The sequence below is a fragment of the Dendrobates tinctorius genome, unplaced genomic scaffold (assembly GCF_039654945.1).
Source record: "Dendrobates tinctorius isolate UK_male_01 unplaced genomic scaffold, ASM3965494v1 ptg000041l, whole genome shotgun sequence".
Taxonomy (NCBI): Eukaryota; Metazoa; Chordata; class Amphibia; order Anura; family Dendrobatidae; genus Dendrobates; species Dendrobates tinctorius.
The window spans coordinates 5718811-5742737 of NW_027361709.1; the positions used below are offsets into that span (position 1 = coordinate 5718811).

The 23927-nt window shown below is 42.2% G+C and overlaps 1 protein-coding gene across 2 annotated transcripts in view; it reads left to right on the forward strand.

The window, feature by feature from the left end:
• The window catches only part of EEFSEC (eukaryotic elongation factor, selenocysteine-tRNA specific), a 124786-nt gene that overhangs the window by 55265 nt on the left and 45594 nt on the right, over positions 1 to 23927 (forward strand). For both annotated transcript variants that reach the window (XM_073575051.1, XM_073575052.1), the window contains exon 5: positions 13289 to 13921. In XM_073575051.1, coding sequence (XP_073431152.1) covers positions 13289 to 13921 — 633 coding nt within the window. The remainder of the gene's footprint in view (positions 1 to 13288; positions 13922 to 23927) is intronic.

Genomic DNA, 23927 nt, shown 5'->3' on the forward strand with positions numbered 1-23927 from the left:
GCACTTCAGGAAGAAGCATTAAGCAGCTTGCGTGGTCCTGTCCTCCTCCATTTCTCCCGTCTGTCTCGTTGGCGCTCTGCTACGTGCTGATAAATGCTCTGCAGCGAGGAAACTGCGGCTGTTGTATTAATTCTCATATTAAGGGGTCAGCAGCGGTGGGCGCCAGGTGTGGGCAGAATTGGCAGCTTTACCTGGTTTCTCTCTGTAGGTCCCAGGGGGGTAAATATTCCTCCTTGTTCATCGCTGTTCCTGGACATGTCCAAAATTATTGGTGCAGAATAAGGTTGTGCAGAAACTCCAGAATTTACTGATCAAACTAATGTTTGGAGTCACTTCTGGAATAAGATCATAGCATCATAGAATCGTTGAGTTGGAAGGGACCTCCTGGGCCATCTGGTCCAACCCCCTGCTCAAAGCAGGATTCACTAAATCCTCCCAGTCAGATGTCTGTCCAGTCTGTCCAGTTTGAAGACTTCTATTGAAGGAGAACTCACCACTTCTCGTGGCAGCCTGTTCCACTCATTGATCACTCTAACTGTCAAAAAGTTTTTTCTAATATCTAATCTGTGTCTCCTCCCATTCAGTTTCATCCCATTGCTTCTAGTCTTTCCTTGTGCAAATGAGAATAAAGATGATCCTTCTACAATGTGACAGCCCTTCAGATATTTGTAGACAGCTATGAAGTCTCCTCTCAGTCTTATTTTTTGCAAACTAAACATTCCCAAATCCTGCAACCTTTCCTCATAAGACAGGGTTTGCAGACCGGTCACCATTCTGGTTGCTCTTTTCTGAACTTGCTCCAGTTTGTTGATGTCTTTTTTAAAATGTGGTGCCCAAAACTGGACACAATATTCCAGATGAGGTCTGACCAAAGAGGAGTAGAGGGAAATAATGACTTCACGTGATCTAGACTGTATGCTTCTGTTAATACATCCTAGAATTGCATTTGTCTTTTTTGCTGCTGCATCACACTGTTGACTCATGTTCAGTCTGTGATCTATTAGTATACCCAAGTCTTTTTCACTTGTGCTGTTGCTTAGCCCTATTCCTCTCATTCTGTATATGCTTTTTTTCATTTTTATTGCCCAGATGTAGTATTTTTAATTTTCCTTGTTAAAAACCATTCTGTTAGTTGCTGCCCACTTCTCCAGTTTATTTATATCTTTTTGAATCCTCTCTCTCTCTTCTCTAGTATTAGCTATCCCTCCTAGCTTTGTGTCATCAGCAAATTTAATCAGTTTACCTTCAATTCCTTCATCTAAATCGTTGATAAAGATGTTGAACAATACAGGGCCCAGGACAGAGCCCTGTGGTACCCCACTTGAGACATTCTTCCAACTGGATGTGCAGCCATTTACGACCACTCTTTGGGTCCGATCACTAAGCCAGTTATGAATCCACCTATCAGTTGCCTTGTCCATTCCATACTTAAGGCCCCTTTACATTTAGTGATGCACCAGCGATCCCGACCAACGATATGACCCGGTCAGGATAGCTGGTGCATCGCTAAATGATCGCTAGTGAGCTTCCACACAGGAAGATCTCACAGCGATGCAGCAGCGATCTAGCGGTCGTTACTTACCTTTCACACGCAGCGATCCTGACGTCCTCCCGCCCGCGTCCACGCGTCGCTCGTCGGCCCAGCAGGAAGCAGACGACGAGAAATGGAGCTGCGCGATCTCGCGCGATCAGCGATTGACAGTGGGGGAGCCGGTCGGAGGTAAGTATCACATATAGCGATATCGCTGCTGCGTCACCAAATCGGTGATGCTTTAGCGATATTGTTAGTGATATCGCTATGTGTAAAACCCCCTTTAGTCATTTTTTTAAAGGGACTCTGTCACCCCTTTTTTGAATGAGCTGCCGGCACCCACATTAGTGGCTTATCTACAGCATTCTGTAATGCTGTAGATAAGCCCCCAATGTAATCTGAAAGATAAGAAAAAAGAGATTATACTTACCGTTCCTGTCCGATGGGTGTTGTGGTCCGGTCCGGCGCCTCCCATCTTCATACGATGACGTCCACTTCTTTCCTTCCTGTCATGGCTCCTGCGAAGGCCCACTGCTCGAGAGAGGTCCTGCGCACTGCAGTATTCTGCTCTGCTCTCAACAGGGCAAAGCAGTGCGCCTGCGCCGGAGCCACGACAGGAAGGAAAGAAGAGGACGTCATCGCTACATGATAAGATCCTGTCTACTGCCACCACTTGGGGGAGCTCCCTGTATACAGAGATACATGATAAGATCCTGTCTGCAGCCACCACTAGGGGGAGCTCCCTGTATACAGACATACATGATAAGATCCTGTCTGCAGCCACCACTAGAAGGAGCTCCCTGTATACAGAGATACATGATAAGATCCTGTCTGCAGTCACCACTAGGGGGAGCTCCCTGTATACAGACATACATGATAAGATTCTGTCTGCAGCCACCACTAGGGGGAGCTCCCTGTATACAGAGATGCATGATAAGATCCTGTCTGCAGCTACCACTAGCTGGAGCTCCCTGTATACAGAGATACATGATGAGATCCTGTCTGCAGCTACCACTAGGCGGAGCTCCCTGTATACAGAGATACATGATATGATCCTGTCTGCAGCCACGACTAGGGGGAGCTCCCTGTATACAGAAATACATGATAAGATTCTGTCTGCAGTCACCACTAGGGGGAGCTCCCTGTATGCAGAGATACATAAGATCCTGTCTGTAGTCACCACTAGGGGGAGCTCCCTGTATACAGGTTATAAAAATCATAATGCAGAACAAAACTTTGATTAAATTTTTTATTTCTAATACATTATTATTAAAATGACTGTTACAATTGATTTATTATTTTTGTTATTCCTTTTTTTGGATAATGGTGAAGCCGGTGGATACGAGCAGCACAAGGGAAAAACTTCAGATACTTTGATTATTAATATATTTTGCTCTGACTATAAACGAGCAGGATGTGATTTGCATATATTCATTGCGTCCAGTCCGGACTGACACTGTCATTGTGACCTTTCCTTGACCCGCAGCCCCCATTATAACGTCCTTTTTGACCTCCCTCAATAACAGGACAGAAATAGCCCAGCATACGGGGGAGCAGATCACTTAATACCTGAGCGAGTGCGCCGCAGCCTCCGGGACGCTGGGCTTTAATCTCTCCATCCACACTGCGCTCATTTTAATTTGCAAAATTGAGCCCAGGTTGAGTGCAGTAAAGCCTGGCCGGAGTAAATATTCATGCACCACTGATCTAACATGTCTCCATTTCATTTCAGCGATTGGCAGAATTACCTTCCCGGCCGGCGCAGACTCTCGGGCTGATTCCCATTTGAGATAGGTGGAGGCTCACACTCCTTTCCGTGGCACTAAGCAAACAGGAATATATTTTTAGAAACCCTCCGCCGTGCCCAAAGAGGAAGATCCATCGCCGGGAGCCGTCACGGAGGGCGATCCGCGCTCAGACCCGCGGGGAGCGACGTCACCGGCACTGCGCGCTCCCATTCTGGCTGCTAAATAAGAAACGATTGTAGAGTTTCACAGATACAATTAGGTCGTGTCTGATACAATGTAGCAAATCGGAGACTTCAGTCTGCAGCAACCAGTGGGGTCGTGGCTACAAGCGAGTTCTTATGGGCAAAGTGACCGCACCTTGGTTGTTAAATACCCCCATGTGGGTACTAGGGGTAACGGCAGGTGAGACGGGGGGCTGCGATCCTGCGGGGGGGGGGGGCTGCGATCCTGCGGGGGGGGGTGCTGTGATCCTGCGGGGGCCTATATTAAATCTGTCACACAGGACTTCTTACTCATTGAAATGATCCCGGCTATCAGCGAGCGCCATCAGCTCCATTTGCAGAGGATATTGAATTGTATCCATTACCTTTCCATCCATTTTTTTCCGACTCTGGACCATTATTCATGAGGCAGCATCTTACTAATAGATAGGACTGCGAGATGTCACCGGCTCCAAGGAAGATGACAGGGCAGGGTATAGCGAAGGGCGAGTCCTCTGATTATGTATGTATGTGTGTGTGTATATATACGGCTCTGGCAAAAATGAAAGGACCACTTTTAAATGTTCAGTTTGTCTGATTTTTCTCTGTATATTTTTGAGTAAAATGTAAATTGCTCTTTTATTCTATAAACTTCTGACGACATGTCTCCGAATCTCCAAGCAATAAATTTTGTATTTATTTTCAGAAAATTAGAAATGGTCAAAATAACAAAAAAATGCAGAGTGCTGGCAGACCTCAAATAATGCTAAGAAAATAAGTTCAGAATCATTTACAAACAGCAATACTAATGTTTTAACTCAGGAAGAGTTCAGAAATCAATATTCTGTGGAATAACCATGATTGTTAATCCCAGCTTTCCTGCGTCTTGGCTGCTTTCCTCCAGTCTCTCACACTGTTTTTGGGTGACCTTATGCCACTCCTGGTACACACGTCAGCAGTTCTTCTTTGTTTGATGACTTGTGACCATCCATCTTCCTCTTGATTACATTCCAGAGGTTTTCAGTGGGGTTCAGGTCTGGAGATTGGGCTGCCCCTGACAGGGATTGGATGTGGTGATCCTTCATCCACACATTGATTGACCTAGCTGTGTGGCATGGCGCATTGTCCTCAGAGTTGGGGAACATTGCCTGAGCAGAAGGAATCAACTGTTTTTCCAGGATAACCTTGTATGCGGCTTGATTCATACGTCCTTCACAAAGATTAACCTGCCCAATTCCAGCCTTGCTGAAGCATCCCCAGATCATCACCGATCCTCCACCAAATTTCACAGTGGGTGCAAGACACTGTGGCTTGTACGCCTCTCCAGGTCTCCGTCTAACCATTAGACAACCAGGTGTTGGGCAAAGCTGAAAGTTAGACTCATCAGAGAAGATTACCTTACTCCAGTCCTCTATGGTACAATCCTTATGGTCTTTGGCAAACTTCACCATGGCTCTCCTTTGCTTTTCATTGATGAAAGGCTTTTTTTCTAGCGTTACATGACTTGAGCCCTGCCTCTAAGAGCCTGTTATGAACTGTTCATGCCGTGCATTTCACCCCAGCTGCCATTTGCCATTCCTTTTGTAGGTCACTTGATGTCATCCTGCGGTTGCTGAGTGACATTTGAATAAGATGACGGTCATCCCGGTCAGTGGAGAGTTGTTTTCGCCCTTTGCCGGTCTGTAGCTTTGTTGTCCACAATGTCTGCTGCTTTACCTTGTTGTAATGGACTGCCGTCTTAGAAATTTTAAGGATGGAGGCAACATGATGCTCACTGTATCCCTCAGCTAGTAAAGCCAGAATTGAGCCCTTCTTTTCCTCACTCAAGACTTTTCAACTCCTTTGGCATGGCTAATAGTTATTTTTTCATTCTTATTACTTTTGGGATATTACTAGCACTTGTTTTGCCATCCAGCTTGTCCTATTGCAAGAGGATTGTGAACACCACAGCAGGGTTTTTATACTTTCCTTCGTTAAATAAGATTTGGTTCAGGTGATCACTAATCAGAAGCACATTAAGTAGAATGAGGTGTGCTCTGGATGGAATTCACCTGGAATGGAATGGCTGTCAGACATGGAGAGAAGCGGATTTTTATAAAATTGTGCAGTCGTCTCTTAATTTTTGCCAGAGCTGTCTGTCTGTCTGTCTGTCTGTCTGTCTATCTATCTATCTATCTATCTATCTATCTATCTATCTATCTATCTATCTATCTATCTATCGTACAGAATACCGTTTGTCTGCTTCTTATATTAATTATATATTGGGCCAGAGCTGATTTCTTATTCTGCCAGTTGTCATAAGAAGCAATCCTAACAATAAGCTTTACAAGAAGTTGTTGATTTACTTATATCAGATGGTTATACTGAGCCTGAATGCAAATCACCAGAGGTCTGCAGAACTATGAATGCAGTCCTGAAGTAAAATGAAGGCGATGAATGTAACGTATGTACGCAGTGACTGTACCAGCAGAATAGTGAGTGCAGCTCTGGAGTATAATACAGGATGTACAGTCGTGGCCAAAAGTATTGACACCCCTGCAATTCTGTTAGATAATACTCAGTTTCTTCCTGAAAATGATTGCAAACACAAATTCTTTGGTATTATTATCTTCATTTAATTTGTCTTACATGAAAAAAACACAAAGAATTGTCCTAAAGCCAAATTGGATATAATTCCACACCAAACATAAAAAAGAGGGTGGACAAAAGTATTGGCACTGTTCGAAAAATCATGTGATGCTTCTCTAATTTGTGTAATTAACAGCACCTGTAACTTACCTGTGACACCTAACAGGAGTTGGCAATAACTAAATCACACTTGCAGCCAGTTGACATGGATTAAAGTTGACTCAACCTCTGTCCTGTGTCCTTGTGTGTACCACATTGAGCATGGAGAAAAGAAAGAAGACCAAAGAACTGTCTGAGGACTTGAGAAACCAAATTGTGAGGAAGCATGAGCAATCTCAAGGCTACAAGTCCATCTCCAAAGACCTGAATGTTCCTGTGTCTACCGTGCGCAGTGTCATCAAGAAGTGTAAAGCCCATGGCACTGTGGCTAACCTCCCTAGATGTGGACGGAAAAGAAAAATTGACAAGAGATTTCAACGCAAGATTGTGCGGATGTTGGATAAAGAACCTCGACTAAAGGGCATGTCACAGATATCGCTAGCAATATTGCTATAACTTGTGACGTTATAGCGATATTGCTAGCGATATCGCTATGTCTGATACTTACCTACAACCCGCTCCCCCGCTGGTTATCGCTGATCGCACGAGAACGTCCTGGACTGTTTCTCGTCGTCAGCTTCCTGCGGCGCTTCCTGCTGTGACGACGAGCGACGCGTGGAGCCGGGCTGGAGGATGCAGGATCGCCTGGTGTGACAGGTAAATAGCAACCCCTGTCCCCAGCGATGTCGCTAGTGAGATCTGCCTGTGTGGCAGCTCACTAGCGACCACTTAGCGATGTACCAGCGATCCTGACCGCGTCATATCGCTGGTACATCGCTAAGTGTGACAGTACTTTAACATCCAAACAAGTTCAAGCTGCCCTGCAGTCCGAGGGTACAACAGTGTCAACCCGTACTATCCGTCGGCGTCTGAATGAAATGGGACTGTATGGTAGGAGACCCAGGAAGACCCCACTTCTTACCCCGAAACACAAAAAAGCCAGGCTGGAGTTTGCCAAAACTTACCTGAAAAAGCCTAAAACGTTTTGGAAGAATGCTCTCTGGTCAGATGAGACAAAAGTAGAGCTTTTTGGGCAAAGGCATCAACATAGAGTTTACAGGAGAGAAAAAAAGAGGCATTCAAAGAAATGAACACGGTCCCTACAGTCAAACATGGCGGAGGTTCCCTGATGTTTTGGGGTTGCTTTGCTGCCTCTGGCACTGGACTTCTTGACCGTGTGCATGGCATTATGAAGTCTGAAGACTACCAACAAATTTTGCAGCATAATGTAGGGCCCAGTGTGAGAAAGCTGGGTCTCCCTCAGAGGTCATAGGTCTTCCAGCAGGACAATGACCCAAAACACACTTCAAAAAGCACTAGAAAATGGTTTGAGAGAAAGCACTGGAGACTTCTAAGGTGGCCAGCAATGAGTCCAGACCTGAATCCCATAGAACACCTGTGGAGAGATCTAAAAATGGCAGTTTGGAGAAGGCACCCTTCAAATATCAGGGACCTGGAGCAGTTTGCCAAAGAAGAATGGTCTAAAATTCCAGCAGAGCATTGTAAGAAACTCATTGATGGTTACCGGAAGCGGTTGGTCGCAGTTATTTTGGCTAAAGGTTGTGCAACCAAGTATTAGGCTGAGGGTGCCAATACTTTTGTCTGGCCCATTTTTGGTGTTTTGTGAGAAATGATCAATGTTTTGCTTTTTGCTTCATTCTCTTTTGTGTTTTTTCATTTAAGACAAATTAAATGAAGATAATAATACCAAAGAATTTGTGTTTGCAATCATTTTCAGGAAGAAACTGAGTATTACCTGACAGAATTGCAGGGGTGTCAATACTTTTGGCCACAACTGTAACTCAGGATCAGTAATGTATGTACACAGTGACTGCACCAGCAGAATAGTGAGCGCAGCTCTGGAGTATAATACAGGATGTAACTCAGGATCAGTAATGTATGTACACAGTGACTGCACCAGCAGAATAGTGAGTGCAGCTCTGGAGTATAATAAAGGATGCAACTCAGGATCAGTAATGTATGTACACAGTGACTGCACCAGCAGAATAGTGAGTGCAGCTCTGGAGTATACTACAGGATGTAACTCAGGATCAGTAATGTATGTACACAGTGACTGCACCAGCAGAATAGTGAGCGCAGCTCTGGAGTATAATACAGGATGTAACTCAGGATCAGTAATGTATGTACACAGTGACTGCACCAGCAGAATAGTGAGCGCAGCTCTGGAGTATAATAAAGGATGCAACTCAGGATCAGTAATGTATGTACACAGTGACTGCACCAGCAGAATAGTGAGTGCAGCTCTGGAGTATACTACAGGATGTAACTCAGGATCAGTAATGTATGTACACAGTGACTGCACCAGCAGAATAGTGAGTGCAGCTTTGGGGTATAATAAAGGATGCAACTCAGGATCAGTAATGTATGTACACAGTGACTGCACCAGCAGAATAGTGAGTGCAGCTCTGGGGTATAATACAGGATGTAACTCAGGATCAGTAATGTATGTACACAGTGACTGCACCAGCAGAATAGTGAGTGCAGCTCTGGAGTATAATACAGGATGTAACTCAGGATCAGTAATGTATGTACACAGTGACTTCACCAGCAGAATAGTGAGTGCAGCTTTGGGGTATAATAAAGGATGCAACTCAGGATCAGTAATGTATGTACACAGTGACTGCACCAGCAGAATAGTGAGTGCAGCTTTGGGCTATAATAAAGGATGCAACTCAGGATCAGTAATGTAATGTATGTACACAGTGACTGCACGAGCAGAATAGTGAGTGCTGCTCTGGAGTATAATACAGGATGGAACTCAGGATCAGTAATGTAATGTATGTACACAGTGACTGCACCAGCAGACTAGTGAGTGCAGCTCTGGAGTATAATACAGGATGTAACGCAGGATCAGTAATGTAATGTATGTACACAGTGACTGCACCAGCAGAATAGTGAATGCAGCTCTGGAGTATAATACAGGATGTAACTCAGGATCAGTAATGTAATGTATGTACACAGTGACTGCACCAGCAGAATAGTGAGTGCAGCTCTGGGGTATAATACAGGATATAACTCAGGATCAGTAATGTAATGTATGTACACAGTGACTGCACCAGCAGAAGTGAGTGCAGCTCTGGGGTATAATACAGGATGTAACTCAGGATCAGTAATGTAATGTATGTACCCAGTGACTGCACCAGCAGAATAGTGAGTGCAGCTCGGGAGTATAATACAGGATGTAACTCAGGATCAGTAATGTAATGTATGTACACAGTGACTGCACCAGCAGAATAGTGAGTGCAGCTCTGGGGTATAATACAGAATGTAACTCAGGATATGTGCACAGATACTGCATTTTTTAGAGAGAATTATTCTTTTTCCTGCTCCATCATCACAAATGAAAGATATACTATGAACAGTTTTCAGGCTTTCAGCTTGTATTTGCGGAGTTACTGATGTCGTCGTCCATCACTTTTGTCGTTCTGTTGCAGAGGCCTCTGGCATGTAAGAGGTTAATGGCGGCCTCAGACGTGAAGTGCGTATCCGGTTAATATTACGTCCCCCTTTTTTCTGTGCCACTATTCTGCATTTGTGGAATTTCCTCAGGAATGTCCCAGCTTGTATTCGGGCTTCCTTTCTTTCTTTTCGCTGACTCTTTCATTTTTCTGTGACCTTGAAAGGTGATCCGCGGAATTAATGTTGTTTCCCCCTTGTCAAATAATTCCAGAGAATAAGAGATTCGGTTGCGGGCGGCCGTCCTATTAGTCTGCTACATTAACGCCGAAGAGGCTTTCAGGCATTTGCAATTAACATTATTAATTGTGGTTTGGATGGGGCTGCGGCGGCGATCCGTCATACAATCCGTCCTAATAAATGGCAGCTTAGCGCGGAGAGGTGTGCGGCGCGGAGAGGCGCGAGGTGCGGAGGGGAAGGAAGGCCGAGCATTTATTTGTGTTTGTAACTTGCAATTTGTGAAAAGAATTCTGAAATGCCAAATGTGCCGAATGTAACTTTACATCCTGACGCGACCTCCAGTGCTGCGGCTGAAAGGCGCGTCCCAGCGCTCCTGTAAATCACGCTGCGCCTGTCGATTGCAAGCTCTGCTCATCTGGTTACCTTCTATGGAAATGTAAAGTAATGACCTGGTACCAGTACTACTGCTGGGTATGCTGGGATATGTAGTGAAATAAATCTGCACTCCTGTACTATCGCCACCTGGTGGTCAATATTAGTATTACATATATTTTTTTGCTTTGTGCACAGGTAAGTGTTTGTGTTTTTCCCTTATGCTGCATCCTTATTATCCTGGCCCTGTAAAGGCGGTTTGGCTACTTTGTAATCTTATTTTTTGGGGTACAGCGTTTGCTTTGTATGGCTATATTATACAAGCATTATATGGCATTGCTGATTTGGTCGCTTCATGACAGTACGGATTTCTACTTTTCCTTCCTCCAAAAGGGAAAAAAAAAAGCCCTTTTACGTTTTTCCAGGGCGATCCTCACATCAGATACTGTTACTTTTCACGGCAGGGTCATTTTACGTATAAGACAAAGGTGGGAGATGACCGATCGTTCATCAGCTCATTGGCGGTAAGAAAAAAAATAGAAATAATAAAAAATGCATGTCGGACCACATCGGTTCTGCTACATTTTTTTTGGCCGATCCTGGCTCTTATACTCAGTGGAAAAAATCCAATATGCAAAATTGGTGTTTTTATTTTTTTTTTTTTGCAAGAACGATCAGTAATCAAATGAAACGAACAATCGTATAAGCAGCTAATGATTGATTTTTTTTTCATTCCAGTATAATAATCTTTTTTTTTCGAATATTTTAATATATTTTTTATTTTTTTTATTCCTGTCTAATAATTATTTTTTAGACAATATTTATATATATAGTGTGTGTGTGTGTGTGTGTATATATATATTTATTATTTTTATTCCTGTCTAATAATTATTTTTTAGACAATATTTATATATATTGTGTGTGTATATATATATATATATATATATTTTTTTATTCCTGTCTAATAATTATATTTTAGACAATATTTATATATATTGTGTATATATATATATATTTATTATTTTTATTCCTGTCTAATTATTTTTTAGACAATATTTATGTATATTGTGTGTGTGTGTGTGTGTGTATATATATATATATATATATATATATATATATATATATTTATTATTTTTATTCCTGTCTAATTATTTTTTAGACAATATTTATATATATTGTGTGTGTGTGTGTATATATATATATATATATATATATATATTTATTTATTATTTTTATTCCTGTCTAATTATTTTTTAGACAATATTTATATATATTGTGTGTGTGTGTATATATATATATATATATATATATATATATATTTATTTATTATTTTTATTCCTGTCTAATTATTTTTTAGACAATATTTATATATATTGTGTGTGTGTGTATGTATATATATATATATATATATATATATATATATATATATATTTATTTATTATTTTTATTCCTGTCTAATAATTATTTTTTAGACTATTTATATATATTGTGTATATATATATTTATTATTTTTATTCCTGTCTAATAATTATTTTTTAGACAATATATATATTGTATATATATATATATATATATATATATATATATATATATATTTATTATTTTTATTCATGTCTAATAATAATCTATTTTTTGAATATATTAAAAGATATTAAATATAGAGCGATTTGTGCTAAAAAAAAAAAAAAAAAAAAAATTAAAAAAAAATTGTCCGCTTTCTTTGCCCAATTTCATAAATCCGTTGGGCACACTCGCCACATTCAGACTAGACGAAATGTAAGCTAGTGCAGAAGGCACAGATGGAAAAAAAAACCCTGTCACAAATGAATAATAAATGACACATGTGAAAGAAGTGCAGATTGCACCCACAAAGAGTCAATAGATGAAATGCTCTGGTTTTGTCTCGTGGTCCCGGCTCGTGCCCCTACATGCAGGACCGTGATATTTCGGGTATTGTAAATGGATCGCTTCTGTAATGTCTAAGGCGAACGCGGCTCCTGTGGAGGAGAACACTTAACACGGCCTGGTATTGATTGTGGCTTCTCCGGACCGCTCCCCCGGGGGGCACGTCGTATATTTAAGAGCCACAATTTGATCTGGGCTCCGTCTCCGAGCATTTGACGGCCCTTCTATGGCTTTCCAGACTTTCCAGCCCTTTGGTCCTGGTCCCTCCCAAGGTTTGTCTCATGTCCTGTGATTACAGTCTCACCCGGGACAGCCAGTCCTGCCTTTTCTGTATGCGATACCCCAGCAGTTGATAAATAGCTTACTAAATCATTCATAGCGTCTTCATAGTGACAGACGCTCCCAGACACAATGGCTGCTACATTTCATAGTCTGATGACATTGCCAAGTTGTTGTAGGACTACACCGGGAACCTGCAGCTTGTATAATATTATCGTATCGCGGCCAAATTGGGGTTTTATAAGCTAGAACTCTACAAGCCAGACTCTTTCCCTTTATTGTGATGGTTGGTGCAATTATGGACAGTTTATTTTTAGATTAATTTCATAATATATCTTTGTTTTGAGCCGACACAAAAGCTGCATTGCTTACATGTTGGGTCACCACTAGAGGGAGCTCTGTGAAGACATGTCCAGTGGAGGCACAAGGTCAGTAGGCTCCCTCTAGTGGTGGCTGACAATAACCACAATTTTACAATTTGACCCTTTGGGAACAGAGGAAATTTTGAGCTAAAAAAAATATATAGTATGAAATGGTTTACTGGTTTCATGACCTGGTAATGATGGATGGTGGGCCCCGACTAAGCTGAAGACTGAAGTAGTGACCTTTCTATATTTTATAGAGCAGGATGGCTACTCCGTGTGTCACAAATATTTATAAAGAGTCATCGTTCACCCACTTCAATGTTTGGGCAGTCCTGTAAACCAAAGTGGGTGGGATTTAACTAATACCTGCCAAAAACTTGGGCTTTTATTGGCAGTGTGAGGCTTAATTGTTTTGATTTTGGCTACTAAGTATTGGAATTGACCAGATTTTTAGGAGTGTCATCAGCTTTGACCTCTTTTTTTTTTTTTTCGACTTTCATCTAGGTGTCCAAGAAGGTGAAGAGCATGCAGATGTTTCACCAGCCCGTCCCCACCGCTATGCAGGGCGATCGGTTGGGAATCTGTGTAACCCAGTTTGACCCCAAATTATTAGAACGAGGGCTGGTCTGCACCCCAGACTCGCTGCAGACAATCTATGCGGCCATAATATCCGTCAAGAAGATCCCTTACTTTAAAGGGTCGCTTCACACCAAAGCCAAGTTCCACATAACATTGGGTCATGAAACCGTAATGGGGAAGGTCATGTTCCTCAGCGTTCCTCCTCCTCACCTCGACCAAGAAGGGCCTACAGACCATTTCGATTTTGGGAAGGAGTATCTATATCAGGACGGCTATGTCACTAAGGACTCGGAAGTGGACAAAGCAGATGGTCCCCAGGGTGACGAGCTCCTACCTAAGCAGCAGTGGGCCTTGCTGGAGTTTGAGAAGCCGGTCACGTGCCCCAGGTTGTGCCTGGTCATTGGATCCAAGCTGGACACTGACATCCACTCCAACACCTGCAGATTAGCATTTCACGGAGTCCTGCTCGAAGTGGCGGAAGAGAAGAACTACTCTGAGACATTCCTTCCGAAGCTGAAGGTTTTCAAGATGAAACGCAAGGAAGGACAAGTGGAGAGGGTAAGATGATGGCAAAATGTCTTAAACAGAAGCCGTGAGGATGATTTACTAATAAAACTAGCAGTACGCCTGTACAGCTCCTATTATGACAATAAAAATATCTATCTTGTAGTAATCGGATGAAACAGTGCTGAGAAATTGAGCTTTAAAGCTACGCACAAATCCATCTGTGCGGTGGGGGCGTGTCTAGTCACAGTGCATCGACACGCCCCCAGTGCACTTCCAAGTTTATTTGTATGTGGCTTTAAAGCTTGATTTCTCTCTGCTGGAACATCAGATTGCCATAAGATCGGTATCATTTTAATTTTGACACCTAGATAAGCGCCATCGTTCTGTTCGTTCATCCAAATTTAGTAAGCCTTTAAGTGGTTGCAGATGGCAGTAGTATGATTTTTTTACTAAGACATTTGGACTTGCCTTGATAGATGTTTGCTTTCTGTTCCGCGCATGGAACATTTAGTTGATGCCCGATATTCGGTGCCAATGAAATCCCTCAGTGCCCGAGTGAAAGGTGATATTTTTTTGGCAGTCGCCACAAGAGCAAAAAGTCTCCGCAAAGTCCCAACAAAGAATGGCACAGAGTCCCGATGGCGGAAGTCTTGTCACTGAGTAGTGATCTAGTGTTCATTATATGGTGTGTGTGTGTATATATATATATACTTAGCCTGAAAGTTTGCGGGGTTCTGGCCCGGTGTCCTGACGATTTTTCTCAACTCTACATAATTGTATTTATAGAGCACAAGTATTGGATTACTGCCCCCTTCCAAAACCAGCGCCACCTCTCTCTGAGGGTATGTGCACACTTGGCGGTTTCTGCTGCGTTTCCGCAGCGTTTTTGGCTCTGCAGAAACCCAGCAAATTCTGCTGCGTTGTACAGTACCTTTATTTCCTATGGAAATAAAAAAAGCTGTGCACATGTTGCGTTTTTTTCCGCGCGGTTTTGCTGCGGTTTTCAAAACGCAGCATGTCAATTGTTTGGTGCAGAAACGCTGCAGTTTTACACCTCATCCATTATGAGGTGTAAAACCGCAGATAAACCGCAGAAAAACCGCATCACTTTGTCCTGCGGATTTCCTGCGGTTTTCTCTACAAAATCCGCTGAGACAAAAAACTATGTGTGCACATACCCTTAAGTAGGGCTGTGGAGTCGGTAAGCCACAGTTGCGACTCCGACTCCTGGATTTTATCAGGCTCCGACTCCGACTCCGACTCCTTCATAAATGGCCAATTCATAACAACAAATTTACTGTTGTAAAATATTAAACATCGTGCTTATTCAGTTTCTCACCATAATATAAGTAATCAGACCACTTAGAGCAAAAACTACATTTATTAGAATACAATTAGAATATAGCAAATAACTTTTATAAACTTTTCTAAACTGTAAGTAAATATGCAATAAACACTTTTATGCAGTTAATAAGAAGAAATCTATAAATTTGTCCTCAGAAAAAGTATTGCCTCTGTCAGATCCTCCTTCATGGATGCCCTCAAATCTGATCTAATTATTTTGAGAACAACCTCTCTACACTAACTTGTGTTGGTGGCAAAGCAGTAACCACTCGGGCAACATCTCTGACAATGTCAGGATACAGAGGAATCGCTTGTTGCACTGTTATTTTTGATGAACGGTCAAATTTCTCAATTTCTTTTAGTGCACATGAAAAATTCTGCTGAAATGTACTGGCTGTGTTCCTTGATGGGGATGACTCTTCTATGCGGGAACGCTTTGCACGGTCCTTGTGATCCAAATATTTTTCGAAATTAAATTCTTCATCAGTTGATGATGAGGGTGAAGATGTGGCAGGACGACCAAATTCTTCTTGTTCCTCCTGACTGTTCTGCAACCCTTTCATCCTTACTGCTATTTCAAACAGAGCTTCTTTTCCTTTACTTAGCTGTTGATCATCTAGAAGAATCCGATGCATTGGGTCTACATAAACAGCTGCCAAAAGAATGTTATTTTGTAATAGTAGCTCCTCTCTCCGTTTCATTGATGTAGCAATGCCACTTGCAATTAACCCTCCTCTTTGGGACAGGCGAAACATCAGGTTCTTCCACTCCTTTAAGAAAATACCTGGAGTTAAGTCCTCTGCTTGTAATTTTTTAGTCACTGTAAATGGGTGCTCTAGCAATTTTTCCAGCTCAGTCACCTGATTCCACTGACTTTCATTTAGCGTCAGTTGAGGGTTAGCCATGTCTACAAGAAAGGTTTTCAGTTCAACCAAGTTCTGAATCATTAAGTAAGTACTGCCCCATCGTGTGGCTTGATCAATAATTGCCTCTTTTCAGCACGTCTCTTCAAAATTGAGTCAACTTTAGGGGTTCTGGCAACAGTAGCCAATTTTCTCACCTTGCCAATCAGTGCAGCAGCATGTCCTTCTTGCAGACTGTCTCTTATAGCCAGCTGTAGCGTATGCACAACACAGCGCATGTGATGAATGAAAGAACATATTGACACAGTTTCAACAAGATCATCTAAACTATCATGTTGCTGTTCATCTGAAGCAACTTCAGTTTGCTCCTCAGTTACAATACTGTGTTCCTCTATTTCAAACATTTCTGTGTCTGTGGACCCAGAATGTTCTTCTAGCTGCTGGTCACCATCATTACTCTCATTCATTAGCTTAATAGGACTTATCATATTTGAAGCATTGTCAGTTACGACAGAAAGAACTTGCTCTTTTTTAAGTTCATAGTCTTGCAGAACCTTTTCCACCAAGACCTGGAGAAACTCACTGGTGTGATGAGCTTTGGTGTCTTTTACTGCCAATGTCTTGGTAACTATTTCATTTTTGTCACAAACAAATCGGACATTGATGGCAAAATAGTTCACTCTGTGACGTGTGCAGGCATCTATTTTAAGAAACAGAAAGCGTCCCTTGAGAGTTTTTTTTAAGTTCTTCCTTTTGTTTAAAAGCTTCTTCGATTACTAATTTTCTAATACTCTCTCTCTCCAGAGAAACACCAAGCCATTTCCCCATTCAGACACATAAAAGCTGGTCGTGAAAATAATGAAATAGGCACACTATCCTTTACAACAAGCTCTATGATCTGTTTTTTAAATGTATCTACTGTCATTGTCACAGTAACTTTGTCACTGACAAAATATCTGCAATATTTGCAACTGATGGCTGCAAAGTTCTCTGCTCCTTTGTTTGGCTGGAAGAGCTGGGCACTGGTTCATTGGTTTGAATGCAGTCTTTCTCATCCACTGCTTTCAGTACTTCTGGATGAAAGCGCTGTAAATGTCTCTTTAGATTAGAAGCTCTGGTAGGAGCATTTTTATCTTTGCCTGAATATGCACTCATCTTGGCTTCACAGCATTTGTTTTCGTCTGGATCATTTGTCATACACTGACAGACATAATGTTTTCTATCTTGAGTGATGGTGAAATGTTCAAATACAGCTGATTTAATGTGATGCTTCTTTGACATTCTCAGGTTTTTAATTCTGCATTCACAATCCAAATGACAATTGTTTTTCTTAAAAACAATTGTACAAAATTATTGCCAGGTCGTACAACTGATATAGTGGTCAAGTAATACTGTTATTATTCTTCATGTACTCACAGTTAACTGATGCAAAGTTTGTTGAAAGGATAATACTTCTTACAGTCTTCCTCTTCTGAGTAGCAGGCAGCTGTGAGATGCTTGGCAGACGCACACCTAGTATGATCTAGTCTAGAGGAGGAGCTTTACTACTAAGAATTTGCAACACATTTTCACTTTCAGTTTCATACATTGTAAGTAGGGGGGTTGGGGCAGCATGAGGTTAGCCAATTATAAGATTAGATAAGGGCAGTGGAGAACAGTGACACACAAGAAGTTACGCTCCCGTTACACACTGCGATATCGCTAGCAATATCGCTGTAATGTCACCGATTTTGTGACGTTACAGCGATATTACTAGCGATATCGCTGCATGTGATACTTACCTCCGACCGGCTCCCCCGCTGGTTATCGCTGATCGCGCGAGAAGCTGCTGGACCATTTCTCGTCGGTCACTTCCTGCGGCGCTTCCTGCTGTGACGACGAGCGACGCGTGGAGCCGGGCGGGAGGACGCAGGATCGCCGCGTCTGACAGGTAAGTAGCGATCCCCGTCCCCAGCGATGTCGCTGGTGAGATCTGCCTGAGTGGCAGCTCACTAGCGACCACCTAGCGATTCACCAGCGATCCTGACCGCGTCATATCGCTGGTCGGGATCGCTGGTGAGTCGCTAGGTGTAACGGTACCCTAAGAAATGTCTCTATCTCCAGCAGAACTGCTTATCACTGTTGTTCATAGTTTGATAGAACATATATATTTGAGTAACATTTATAAAATTCATATGAAAGTTCAATTATGAAATATTAATACATTTTTTTTAAAGCTGGAGTCGGTACATTTCTACCGACTCCGACTCCAACCAAAACTAACTCCGACTCCACGACTCTGACTCCGACTCCACAGCCCTGCCCTTAAGGTGGTGTGCAGTATTGTGGGTCTGTACCTTTCACTTCAATATGGCTGAGCTGCAGTTGCACTTATAAATCGTAGATAGAATTGGAGCCTCGTGCAGAAATCCCGACACCTCCAGCCTCGACTGTAATCACTGAGGTCATTAATGGTCGTCTGAGGAAGGTTCTGCTGCTGAATGGGCAAATCATCAAGATCCGCTTCTGGCAGCTCCTCCATAATCACCGACCAATGACAAGCTCAATAGAGACAAGTCCTGAGATGCTGCAGCCATGGGAGCACGTCTAGGCAACACAGGCTGCTCACAGTATCACCAGCAACATGTATGTGTGTGTGTGTACTGTACAGTCATGGCTGAAAGGGTTGGTACCCTTAAAATTATTCCAGAAAATAAAGTATTTCTCCCAGAAAGTTATTGTTATTTACATACGTTTTGCTATAAACATAATTATTTCCTTTGTGTGTATTGGAACAACTCAAAAAACAAAGCTAAAAAGCAAATTTCTCTACTCCCCCCTTATTTCTTCTTCCCACAACCGCATACAAGTCTTCTCCCGCGCTTCCCCCATACTCTGGAACTCTCTGTCGCAACACATCAGACTCTCACCATCAACGGAAACCTTCAAGAAGAACCTGAAGACCCACCTGTTCCGACAAGCCTACAGCCTGCAATGATCCTCGGTCTACTGAACCACCGCACGACCTGCTCTACCCTCTCCTACTGTATCCTCACCCATCCCTGTAGACTGTGAGCCCTCGCGGGCAGGGTCCCCTCTCCTTATGTACTTGTGTGTCCCTTGTCTTAGAGATGTTTATTATACTTGTCTATATTTCCCCTTTTCACATGTAAAGCGCCATGGAATAAATGGCGCTATATATAAATGCATAATAATAATAAAATTGGACATAATTTAACACAAAATCCCAAAAATGCGCCAGACAAAATTTTGAGTAAACAGCTTTGTTCCAAACACGAGATGCTTGTTCAGACTCACCGGTGGCAAGTAACAGGTGTGGCCAATATGAAAATCACAGCTGAAACCAGATAAAAAGGCGAGATGTTGACTCAGTCTTTGCATTGTGTGTCACACTAAGGATGTAGAACAGAAAGAGGAGAAGAGAACTGTCTGAGGACACGAGAACCAAAATTGTTGAACAATATCAATAATCTCAAGGTTACAAGTCCATCTCCAGAGATCTTGATGTTCCTTTGCCATGGTGTGCAACATAATCAAGAAATTTACAACCCATGGCATTATAGCTAATCTCCCTGGAGGTCGACGGCACAGTAATATTGATGAAAGGTTACAACGCAGGATAGTCTGGATGGTGGATAAGCCCCAATCAAGTTCCAAAGAAATCCAAGCTGTCCTGTGGGCTTAAGGTGCATCAGTGTCAATGCAAACTGTTCTTCCATGTGTGAATTAAATGAAACACTATGGCAGGAGACCCAGGAGGACTCCACTGCTGACACAGAGACTGCAGTGTGCCAAAATATATGTGAGTAAGCCAAAATCCTTTTGTATAAGTGTCTTGTGGACAGGTGAGACCAAGATAGAGCTTTTTGGTAAAGCACCTCATTCTACTGTTCACCGAAAACGGAATGAGGCTCATGAAGAAAAGAATACAGTACCTACAGTCAAATATGGTGGAGGTTTAAAGCTATTTTGGGGATGTTTTGCTGCTATTGGCACTGGGTGCTCTGACTGTGTGCAAGGCATCATGAAATCTGAAGATTACCAAGGGATTTAGGGTGGCAATGTAGTGCCCAGTGTCAGAAAGCTGAGTTTGTGTCCTAGGTTGGGGGTCTTCCAGCAAAACAATGACCCCAAACATACTTCAGGAAGCCCCCAGAAATGGAAGGAAACAAAACGCTGGAGAGTTGTGAAGTGGCAGCAATGAGTCCAGATATAAAAATCCCATTGATCACCTGTGGAGAGATCTTACAGATCGCTGTTGGGAGAAGGTGTCTTCACACATGAGAGACCTTGAGCAAGGGAAGAGTCGTCCAAAAATCCAGCTGAGAGTTGTAAGAAGCTTGTAGATCATTATAGGAAGTGATTGATTGCAGTTATTTATTCAAAAGGGTGCAACCAAATATTAAGTTAAGGGTGCCAACACTTTTGGCCATGACTGTATGTATGTCTACGTGTGTGTGGGGTTTGGCGGCACAGCTGAGTTACGAGAATCTGTGCCCATTAGCGGTGTCCACAGCCGGCAGACAGGAGAGGACACACAGAGGTTTACAAGCATCTACGCTCATAAAACTTGTCTTTCTCTTTCTGATGGACTTTTTTTTTTCTTTATTTGTTTCTCGTCGTTTAGTTTATTTTGGCTGGAAAATGAGAAAATAGAATCCCGTAAAAAATAATAATAATCAGAGAGAAAATATGTAATAAATGTGCGGACGTGTGTGAGGAAGGAGGGGACGGTGTGTCGTACAGTCAAGACGGGGAGGACCGGTCTGTGACCCGGGGCCACAGACCGCTACATTGTCCACATCATGTAGTTTGGGCAAAAGGGACTTTGTGACGACCACAGGTCTGAGCCATAAACCGACCAACACTGCTGTCTGTCCCGGAATATCACACTAAAGATTAACGGGGTTGTGCAGAAATAGGAATATCTGGCTCGTTACCTCCTTAAACGGCGCCCCCACTGCCTACAGGTCGTGTAGGGTATTGTAGCTCATTCACTTCTGTTAAAGCTGCATTGTTATACCAGACACAACCTGTAAATAGAGGGGTCACTGTTTTTGCAAAGAAAAACAAAAATGTTTTTTTTTGTAATATTGGCCAACCCCTTAAAAGAACAAAAAAAGGCTTCTTATTGTATCAAGATTAGAAATAATCCGTAGGATAAACAGTGGGAGTAACACATCACTGTAGGATCAGACTACACAGCTCTAGTTCTAGTCTGTTACCATGGAGACACATAGCTCTGCACAGGAGCTGTGTACACAAAACGGGGTTCCATATTAACCAATTTTTTATTTTTTTTATTTTGGAAGCATTTTTCCATTAGTTTTTGATGGGTCATGTTACATAATAATGAGATATCACAATACCAGGGTTTATGCACCTTACTTTACGACTGTCCTGGGCCGCTTTGCTTTTTACGTGGCTTTACAGTGGCATGCAAAAGTTTAGGCACCCCAGGTCAAAATTACTGTTATTGTGAACAGTTAAGCAAGTTGAAGATAAAATGATCTCTAAAAGGCCTAACGTTAAAGATGACACATTTGTTTTGTATTTTAGGCTAAAAAGTAATACACATTGTAATTTTTTCACATTTTAAAAATTACAAAAAGAAAAATGGTCCGATGCTAAAGTTTGGGCACCTTTTGGAGATTTGTGTGCTCAGATAACTTTGATCAAGGTTTCAGACCTTAATTAGCCTGTAAGGGATATGGCTTGTTCACCCTCAATTTTAGGAAAGGCCAGCTGATGCAGATTCCACAGGTTTAGAAACACATAGCCTCCTCCAACCTTGTGCGAAAAAACAGCCACCATGGGTTCTTTTAAGCAGTTGCCTAGCACTCTGAAAATGAATATGGTGGAGGCCCACAAAGCAGGAGAAGGCTATAAGAAGATAGCAAAGCGTTTTCAAGTTGTCCTTTCCTCAGTTCAATATGTAATTCAGAAATAGCAGTTTACAGGAACAGTGGAGGTCAAGATAAGGTCTGGAAGGCCAAGCAAAATTTCAGAGAGAGCTGCTTGTAGGATTGCTAGAAAGGCATATCAGAACCCCCACTTGACTGCAAAAGCCCTTCAGAAAGATTTAGCAGATTCTGGAGTTGTGGTAATTGTTCTACTGTTCAGAGACACCTTATCAAATAAGGCCTTCATGGAAGAGTCATCAGAAGAAAACCTCTCCTGCACCCTCACCATAAAATTTAGCATCAGAGGTATGCAAAAGAACATCTAAACAAGCCCAATGCATTTTAGAAACAAGTCCTGTGAATCGTTGAAGTTAAAATAAAACTCTTTGGTCGCAATGATCAAAGGTATGTGCAGAGAAAAAATTGCATAGAATTTCAGGAAAAGAACATCTCTCCAACCATTAAGCATGAGGATGGATCAATCATGCTTTGGAGTTGTGTTGCAGACAATGGCACAGGGAACATTTCACAGGTAGAGGGAAGAATGGAGTCAATGAAATTTCAACAAATTCTTGATGCAAACATAGCACCATGTGTAAAAAAGCTGAATTTGAAAACAGGATGGCTTCTACAAATGGATAATGATCACACACATCAAAATCCACAATAGACTACCTCAAAAGGCGATAGCTAGAGGTTTTTCAATGCCCCTCACAGTCCCCCGATTCAATCATCATTGAAAATCTGTGGCTAGTCCTCAAAATAGCAGTGCATGCAAGACGACCCAGGAATCTCACAGAAATGGAAGAATTTTCCAAGGAAGAATGGATGAAAATCCATCAAACAAGAATTGAAAGACTCTTGGCTGGCTACTAAAAGCGTTTACAAGCTGTGATATTTTAAAAGGGAGTGCTACTAGGTACTAACTATGCAGGGTGCCCAAACTTTTGCATTGGCCTATTTTCCTTATTGTAATTTTTAAAATATAAAAAATGACAATATATAATTTTTTTTGGCCTAAAATAAAGAGAAAATGTGTCATCTTTAACTTTAGCCCTTTTAGAGATCATTCCATCTTCAACTTGCTTAACTGGTCACAATAACAGTAATTTTGACCAGGGGTGCCTAAACTTTTTCATGCCACTTTATCTCGCAGTCCTCTCCTTTCCATCTCTCTGACAACTACAGATCGTTTATCAAAACTGCTTTCACCCAACAAAAGGGAAGATTGTACAATGTGCGGACCCTTTAGGAGCCTTGATCCTGCGCTTGGCTTTCACGTCTTGTGCGGAGTCTGCACTTATGTAAATCCTTTCCTCCCACTTTCTCCGTATTTCTCGGCTTTACACGATTATAATATTTGCAGATTTTCAAATAATTCCCGTTCCTGAAAACAAGAAGTGTAAAACCTCCTGCGTCCGGTGGCCCCCGCGTTACACTGGATGGTGGGGAATAGATGTCACCTATAGGTGGGATTCGGGGCATCAGTACGTGGCACGATGTGACGGCTCGTGGCTTCTGGACCCCAGAGCAGACAGCGTTCAGCAGTGCACCCATAACATAGGGACAGCGGCATTTACATCGCCATGTTGGCCGCAAATGTTACTTTAAAGTTTAACTAAACCTTTTTTTAAAAATGTTTTTGACATTTTGTAGCTGCAGTTTAACAGTGTTGCTTGGCGGGGTGGGGGGGGTGATCCAGGGAGAAAGCAGAAGGTCTAGCTGGATCCATCAACAGCAGCTAGACTGAGTGATAGTTTTAATTATATCCATCAACAGCTAGTCTGTGTGTCACATTTAACTAGATGATCCATTAACAGCAGCTAGCCTTAGTTGCCTGGATGACTCATTGGCAGCCAACAGCTTTATCCAGATCCATCAACAGCAGCCAGCCTAATTTACAGCTTTATCCAGATCCATCAACAGCAGCTACCCTAATTTACAGCT